General features: G+C 33.6%; 1 protein-coding gene across 1 annotated transcript; it reads left to right on the forward strand.

Annotated features, from left to right (window-relative positions):
• Positions 1–2732: 2732 nt before the first annotated feature.
• LOC139854589 (uncharacterized) lies at positions 2733–3687 on the forward strand. The gene is made up of 2 exons (XM_071843887.1): positions 2733–2999; positions 3271–3687. The coding sequence occupies exons 1-2, from the start codon at positions 2733–2735 to the stop codon at positions 3685–3687; spliced, it is 684 nt and encodes a 227-aa protein (XP_071699988.1).
• Positions 3688–9364: the final 5677 nt, after the last annotated feature.

Raw genomic sequence — 9364 nt, forward strand, 5'->3', positions numbered from 1 at the left:
ACTCACCCACGAAAGATAAACGAAATAGCTAAAGCATACGAACAATAAATAAATGCATAAATGACACGGGATGAACGTATATCCCAACTCCAAAACACGAAAAAGGCTTTACTCCACGGCGCTAGAGATTTTCACTATTAATTTTCATGCACATAGGTTACATATACAAGAGGTATATTTATAGTGCTAAACTAAGACAAATCAAACACGAATTGGTTATATTTATGGTTCAACTCGGATTGATCTTGCGATAGATTAGTAGTTACTATTGAGTACTAATTCACCCTTTATCACCGTTCATAATATGTTCTGTAATTGGGAAAACAAACCGCTTTGAATCCATGCAACATAGTGTAAATTTATGTTCTTGTAGGGGGTGATAAGTGTGAGCTTATTGATTTTTTGTGGTCTTTGATGTGCTAACTTTTGTAATGTTAATAAAACTTATGTTATCCTAATTTCATCAAACTATGTTTAATGCATATAACCATCCCAAGATAAAGATAGTCTCGTCTCAGATTCAAACTGTTACGAATCAAATAACTCCCCTTCCGTGGGTAGCCTGATTAGGGAAGACCTTTTATGTTTAGTCACTTATGTTTAATTCATATATTTTACAAAATTACAGAAATAGTGAAGTGATAGAAATTGAAGAGCTTAGTGACAATAAGGATCGTAAGGTATTTTTACTTAATCATCACGATTATTACTTTACTTTTGAAGTTAAATTAAAAGTATAAACTTTATCATTATTATTATTATCTTGCAGGTAAAATCGAGACACTTGGGCGAATATGATGATAGGTTAGTAGTTAATGTCATACTATGAAATATTAATCAACCTTTTCTTTATGATTTATTAATTAGAAAAATACATTTTACTGAGTGATAGCAACAAGGTATGGGTTGAGGGTAAAATATGAACCATATATTCAGTATCATGTTTAAGCATTATAAATTTGAAATTCATAACTATGTACTGTGATTTGTAGACAATAATTTTAGGAAGATATTAAAGTACTACAGAAAAAAGGCATGTTAGTTTGGAATTGTAGATATAAACTGATGCAGGATCGGGTCTACCTGCTTGACTTGTTGCTATCCTTCACTGAAGCCCATTGTTTTAAAACGGACCAAAATTATCACCTTTGTCCACTGATTCCATTTGGTTGGGTAGGCCCGATCCTACATCATTCTCCCTCTTATTCGAAAAGACTCGTCCTCGAGTCTACAAAACGGGCTTTGGGAGCCCTCTGTGGTTGCCATAAAAGAATAATCTTGAAATTTGATTTTCATATCAACATCAACAACTTCATAAGTGAAAGTTTCAACATCTTCATTGTACATGTTGGTGTCGAATTCATCTATTTCAGCACCAACTGCAACTTCACACTCAAATTCTTTTTCTTCCTCACCATCATTATCATAAACACCATCAGTATCATAAACAGGTTCAGTATCTTCCTCCGTGAAGGGTTCGGGAATATACTCCATATTAAAAATTTGATCAACTGTAAAAAAATTCCTGGATAGTTTCCTCAATGCTCAATGAACGCCATTGAAAATTCTGGTACTAATCCAATCTACTTTTGATTTTCGGGCTGCATCCCTATCTTTACTCACATGCTACAACCCAAAACAAAGCCAAAGGCTCTCTCTATTCTGTTAACTCAAAACTAAAAATAAAATCTTCAAATTAATCGTACCATCTATATATAAACTAGACTAGATAAATGATATGGATAAGACTAAAAAACTGTTAAAACCAACATTACAATCTTACCTTTAATCAATCTCATTATGTTTGGTTGCTTATGTAGATTTCCAAGTTGTTTTCAAGCTAAATAAAAGATGGTGTTGGATGGCTAAAGTGAATTTATGAGGTCTTATGCTGCCAATATCAAGTTTGTGGTTCTCGAGGGTGCAAAGTAAAACTTCTCCATTCAAAGGCTATATAACCACTGCTAGGGTTCTGTGTCTGTGTCTGGTGCATAAGAAAAAATACGATCAAAATAATCCTCATCTGTTATCCTCTCAATTCATCTTTGTTTCATTTTTCTGTGTAAATCGATTGTTCCCGTGTGTAATTGTAGTACCAATTGTGGTACCAATCTTGGCCACTATTTCGTTTGAATTCATATTCATTGCATACGGCTGTAAACCTGTGACCAGATCGGTTTTTGGCTATATATTCAGTATTTTCTGTATTTAAGTTTGTTGATTGGTGCTTTCGTTCATGGCATCAGAGCTGTGGTGATCTGTTTGATCCTGTTGGTGCTTAAGATCGTCACATCTGTTATTAAGATTGACGGCTGGAGAAATTTTTTTCTTCAATTGGGTTGATAAAAAAGTCAATTCGATTGATTCACTGGTTCTAGTTGTGTCTATTGGGTTCGATTTGGATCTGTGATCTTCTTTCTGGGCTATTCATTCGATTAGAAGAAAAGAAAAAAAAACTAATTCTTTTTTCGAATTAGGGTTGGCTGAACCTTCTTGTTTCGAAATCAAAGCTATTGTCTATCTTCTTCGCTGCTACGAAGGGGAGTATTCTGTAACCTTTGCATTAATTCTTGTTTATCTGATTATTTGCATTTCAACCTTCTGATTATTGCATGTTTATTCTGCTGTTTTGTGATCTTGTGTCTGCTACTTGATTAATTGTGTTGTCTATATTGCTTATTCAATTGCTTATTGCATTTTTTTTCTGAGTTCTCTTATTATTTTGTGCTACCATGGTAAATGAAACTGGTGATGGGTCCAAGACTACTCATGTGAGTGATCTTGACTTTGGTGATCCACTCTATTTGCATTCTAGTGATACTAGCATTACTGCACTCATTTCTATGAAACTAAAGGGAACTGAAAACTATAATGTCTGGAGTAGGGCTATGTTATTAGCTTTACAAACAAAAAATAAAACTGGTTTCATAGATGGTACTGTGACCAAAAATACTACTGATAGTGTGCTTGCTTTACAATGGGATAGATGCAATTCTGTGGTATTGTCTTGAATTCTTAACTCTGTAAGTGAAGAACTGTTTTCTGGTCAAGTCTTTTCTAAACTTGCCAAGACTGTGTGGGATGAATTGAAAGAAACATATGACAAAATTGATGGTTCAATTACCTTTAATCTGCATAAAAAAAATTAATACCATTTCCCAAAATGGTGACTCCTTATCTGATTACTATCACAAATTAAATGCTTTATGGAAATAATTTGATGCTCTTGTTAAACTGCCTACATGTGATTGTAATAACACTGGAATTAAGGACCACAATGATCTTATAAAACTTATACAATTTTTGATGGGTCTTGATGAATTTTATCATGCTGTTAGGAGCAATATTCTCACTAGGGAAAAGTTACCAAGTGTACAAACTGCTTTTTCTATTGTGTCAAGAGAGGAGTCTCATAGAGATTCCTCCACCATCAGAGGGGTTGGAAAGTCCCAACAGTCTGCTTTTCTTGTCTCAAAAACTTTTGATAATAAAAAGAAATTTGGAAGAGGTCATAACTTAAACCTAAAGTGCACTAAGTGCAATATGAATGGGCATACCATTGACAGATGTTATGAAATAGTTTGGTACCCTCCTGGTTGGGTAAAAAGGAACAATAACAACACCAACAAAAGCATCCCAGTAACAACTCTGTGGGACAAGGAACTCCTTTCACACCTGACCAGATAAACAAACTGATGAGCCTCATCAATGACACCTCTGGAAGTGTGCATGCAAATTGTAGTGACCCGAACTTTTCCATGTTTATATATATTAATTGAGATTGATGTTTACATGATTAAATGTTTCCAACATGTTAAGCAATCAAACTTGTTAAGACTTGATTAATTGAAATAGGTTTCATATAGACAATTGACCACCCAAGTTGACCGGTGATTCACGAACGTTAAAACTTGTAAAAAACTATATGATGACATATATATGGTTATATATATAGTTAACATGATATTATGATAAGTAAACATATCATTAATTATATTAACAATGAACTACATATGTAAAAACAAGACTACTAACTTAATGATTTTGAAACGAGACATATATGTAACGTTTATCGTTGTAACGACATTTAATGTATATATATCATATTAAGAGATATTCGTACATCATAATATCATGATAATATAATAATTTAAAATCCCTTTTGTTATTATAAACATTGGGTTAACAACATTTAACAAGATCGTTAACCTAAAGGTTTCAAAACAACACTTACATGTAACGACTAACGAAGACTTAACGACTCAGTTAAAATGTATATACATGTAGTGTTTTAATATGTATTTATACACTTTTGAAAGACTTCAATACACTTATCAAAATACTTCTACTTAACAAAAATGCTTACAATTACATTCTCGTTCAGTTTCATCAACAATTCTACTCGTATGCACCCGTATTCGTACTCGTACAATACACAGCTTTTAGATGTATGTACTATTGGTATATACACTCCAATGATCAGTTCTTAGCAGCCCATGTGAGTCACCTAACACATGTGGGAACCATCATTTGGCAACTAGCATGAAATATCTCATAAGATTACAAAAATATGAGTAATCATTCATGACATATTTACATGAAAACAAAATTACATATCCTTTATATCTAATCCATACACCAACGACCAAAAACACCTACAAACACTTTCATTCTTCAATTTTCTTCATCTAATTGAACTCTCTCAAGTTCTATCTTCAAGTTCTAAGTGTTCTTCATAAATTCCAAAAGTTCTAGTTTCATAAAATCAAGAATACTTTCAAGTTTGCTAGCTCACTTCCAATCTTGTAAGGTGATCATCCAACCTCAAGAAATCTTTGTTTCTTACAGTAGGTTATCATTCTAATACAAGGTAATAATCATATTCAAACTTTGGTTCAATTTCTATAACTATAACAATCTTATTTCAAGTGATGATCTTACTTGAACTTGTTTTCGTGTCATGATTTTGCTTCAAGAACTTTGAGCCATCCAAGGATCCATTGAAGCTAGATCCATTTTTCTCTTTTCCAGTAGGTTCATCCAAGGAACTTAAGGTAGTAATGATGTTCATAACATCATTCGATTCATATATATAAAGCTATCTTATTCGAAGGTTTAAACTTGTAATCACTAGAACATAGTTTAGTTAATTCTAAACTTGTTCGCAAACAAAAGTTAATCCTTCTAACTTGACTTTTAAAATCAAATAAACACATGTTCTATATCTATATGATATGCTAACTTAATGATTTAAAACCTGGAAACACGAAAAACACCGTAAAATCGGATTTACGCCGTCGTAGTAACACCGCGGGCTGTTTTGGGTTAGTTAATTAAAAACTATGATAAACTTTGATTTAAAAGTTGTTATTCTGAGAAAATGATTTTTATTATGAACATGAAACTATATCCAAAAATTATGGTTAAACTCAAAGTGGAAGTATGTTTTCTAAAATGGTCATCTAGACGTCGTTCTTTCGACTGAAATGACTACCTTTACAAAAACGACTTGTAACTTATTTTTCCGACTAGAAACCTATACTTTTTTTGTTTAGATTCATAAAATAGAGTTCAATATGAAACCATAGCAATTTGATTCACTCAAAACGGATTTAAAATGAAGAAGTTATGGGTAAAACAAGATTGGATAATTTTTCTCATTTTAGCTACGTGAAAATTGGTAACAAATCTATTCCAACCATAACTTAATCAACTTGTATTATATATTATGTAATCTTGAGATACCATAGACACGTATACAATGTTTCGACCTATCATGTCGACACATCTATATATATTTCGGAACAACCATAGACACTCTATATGTGAATGTTGGAGTTAGCTATACAGGGTTGAGGTTGATTCCAAAATATATATAGTTTGAGTTGTGATCAATACTGAGATACGTATACACTGGGTCGTGGATTGATTCAAGATAATATTTATCGATTTATTTCTGTACATCTAACTGTGGACAACTAGTTGTAGGTTACTAACGAGGACAGCTGACTTAATAAACTTAAAACATCAAAATATATTAAAAGTGTTGTAAATATATTTTGAACATACTTTGATATATATGTATATATTGTTATAGGTTCGTGAATCAACCAGTGGCCAAGTCTTACTTCCCGACGAAGTAAAAATCTGTGAAAGTGAGTTATAGTCCCACTTTTAAAATCTAATATTTTTGGGATGAGAATACATGCAGGTTTTATAAATGATTTACAAAATAGACACAAGTACGTGAAACTACATTCTATGGTTGAATTATCAAAATCGAATATGCCCCTTTTTATTAAGTCTGGTAATCTAAGAATTAGGGAACAGACACCCTAATTGACGCGAATCCTAAAGATAGATCTATTGGGCCTAACAAACCCCATCCAAAGTACCGGATGCTTTAGTACTTCGAAATTTATATCATATCCGAAGGGTGTCCCGGAATGATGGGGATATTCTTATATATGCATCTTGTTATTGTCGGTTACCAGGTGTTCACCATATGAATGATTTTTATCTCTATGTATGGGATGTGTATTGAAATATGAAATCTTGTGGTCTATTGTTACGATTTGATATATATAGGTTAAACCTATAACTCACCAACATTTTTGTTGACGTTTAAAGCATGTTTATTCTCAGGTGAATATTAAGAGCTTCCGCTGTTGCATACTAAAATAAGGACAAGATTTGGAGTCCATGTTTGTATGATATTGTGTAAAAACTGCATTCAAGAAACTGATTTCGATGTAACATATTTGTATTGTAAACCATTATGTAATGGTCGTGTGTAAACAGGATATTTTAGATTATCATTATTTGATAATCTACGTAAAGCTTTTTAAACCTTTATTTATGAAATAAAGGTTATGGTTTGTTTTAAAAATGAATGCAGTCTTTGAAAAACGTCTCATATAGAGGTCAAAAACCTCGCAACGAAATCAATTAATATGGAACGTTTTTAATCAATAAGAACGGGACATTTCAGTTGGTATCCGAGCGTTGGTCTTAGAGAACCAGAAAATTTGCATTAGTGTGTCTTATCGAGTTTGTTAGGATGCATTAGTGAGTCTGGACTTCGACCGTGTTTTCTTTAAAAATGATTGCTTAACATTTTTGTTGGAAACTATATATTTTTAACATATGAATATTATGTGATATATTAATCTCTTAACGTGTTTGATATTATGTGATAGATGTCTACCTCTAGAACAAGTCCCATTGACTTACCTAATAATAATGAAGAGTCAAATGTAAATTGGAATGATTCGTGGACTGATTCACAAGTTCCCGAAGAGGAACCGGAAGAAGAGTCGGAACCGGAAGAAGAATCGGAACCGGAAGAAGAATCGGAACCGGATGAAGAAATAGAACCGGTGGGGGAAATAATAAAACGGTTAAGTAAAAGAAAATCCTCAACCAACCGACCAAAGTTAATTATGGTCAATGGTGTTTCCGCCAAGGAAGCAAAATATTGGGAGGATTACCAATTCTCCGATGAATCGGATTCCGACGAGAATTCCGATGATGTTATAGAAATTACCCCAACTGAATTTAAAAAGGCAAAAGAAAATAATAAGGGAAAGGGTATAAAAATAGAGAAATCTAATTCCAACCCCGATGAACTTTATATGTATCGTCAACCCCCGAAGTCCTTAAGTTGTAACAATGACCCGGGAACCTCTAAACCACCAGGTTTTTCTAAACCAATGTGGACAACGACGGCTCGTATTAGGGGAACATCATATATCCCTAGAAACTTGGCAAAACGAACCAAAACTGAAGAAGAAGAAACGAGCGAGTCGGAATAAGATAGTTGTATTCATGTGGTGTAATATATGTAATATAGTGTTCTTATGCTTTATGATATATGTAAAAATTGCTTGTATTAATAAGTATTTTTTTTATGAATCTAACTCTTGTCTATTTTACAGTTTAAAAACACAAAATGGATAGACAACCCAATATTTTAAGAGACCTACCCGGAGACATGATTGATGAAATCTTGTCTAGAGTCGGCCAGAATTCTTCGGCACAACTATTTAAGGCGAGATCAGTTTGTAAGACATTCGAAGAACGTTCCAAGAATTTCTTGGTTTATAAGAGACTTTCGTTTGAAAGATGGGGGATATCACATTGGGAAACCCATAAGTTACGATGTGTTTACTTTGACGCATATATTGCGGGGAACCCAAATGCTATTTTACGCAACGGGTTAAGAAATTATTTTGACTCAATATATCCGAATATTGGACTTCGTGATTTAGAAAAAGCGGCTAACATGCAACATAAAGAAGCATGTTATGCTTACGGATTAGTAATGTTCGCTTCTCACCAAAGTGAGAACAAGAACATCGGGCTACAACTATTAAACAAAACGTTTCCACAAATGACGGAGTCGGTAATTGGGGTAAGAAATGAGGTTTTTAGATTATTACGGGACTGTTGGACATTACGTAACCCTCGTCCCTTTGATGACGTTACAACACGCTGTCTTATCAACGGCCATAACGGTTATGTTGCACAAGACCAAGGATGGGAAGTAGTCCTAGTAAAACCAGAATGCATGACTTGTTTCTGGACGTATGAATTACGTGTCTTTATTGCCTTTGCTGAACGACTTGTGTACTAGCTAGAATTGTCTTCACAACTATCTTGTATCAAAGTTATTGTGTGCTATATTTCATGCTTTATGTAAAATAAGCGGTATTGTAAGTTTGTAAAATATTGTATAAAAGTTTGAACGCGAAATATTATTATAATCAGTTTTTCATATAGAATTGTAGTAGTTGAATTGTATATTAGCTACTAAGTATGAACTTAACGGGTAGGTACTACCCGAATTTAAACTTATAAAATGCTAATATGAAGAAAAAGCTTTTATAAATGAGTTCATATTATGCTACGAAATACTATTAACTACTCTTAATATTCTGTATGATTAACTTGTTCCATTTAACTATTTTGAAGGAAATGGCACCGACTACTCGACACACCGTGAATATGAATGAAGAGGAATTCCGTACTTTTCTAGCTTCAAACATAGCCGCAGTACAGGCTGCGCTACATACCAACAATAACCTTGGATCTAGCAGTACAGGAAATCGTGTAGGATGCACCTACAAAGAATTCACTGCCTGCAAACCTTTGGAATTTGATGGAACCGAAGGACCGATCGGATTGAAACGGTGGACCGAGAAGGTTGAATCGGTGTTTGCCATAAGTAAGTGTACTGAAGAGGACAAAGTGAAGTACGCTACGCATACCTTCACAGGTTCTGCGTTAACATGGTGGAATACCTATCTAGAGCAAGTGGGACAAGATGATGCGTACGCACTACCGTGGTCAGCATTCAAGCACT

Source organism: Rutidosis leptorrhynchoides, chromosome 6 (assembly GCF_046630445.1).
Source record: "Rutidosis leptorrhynchoides isolate AG116_Rl617_1_P2 chromosome 6, CSIRO_AGI_Rlap_v1, whole genome shotgun sequence".
Taxonomy (NCBI): Eukaryota; Viridiplantae; Streptophyta; class Magnoliopsida; order Asterales; family Asteraceae; genus Rutidosis; species Rutidosis leptorrhynchoides.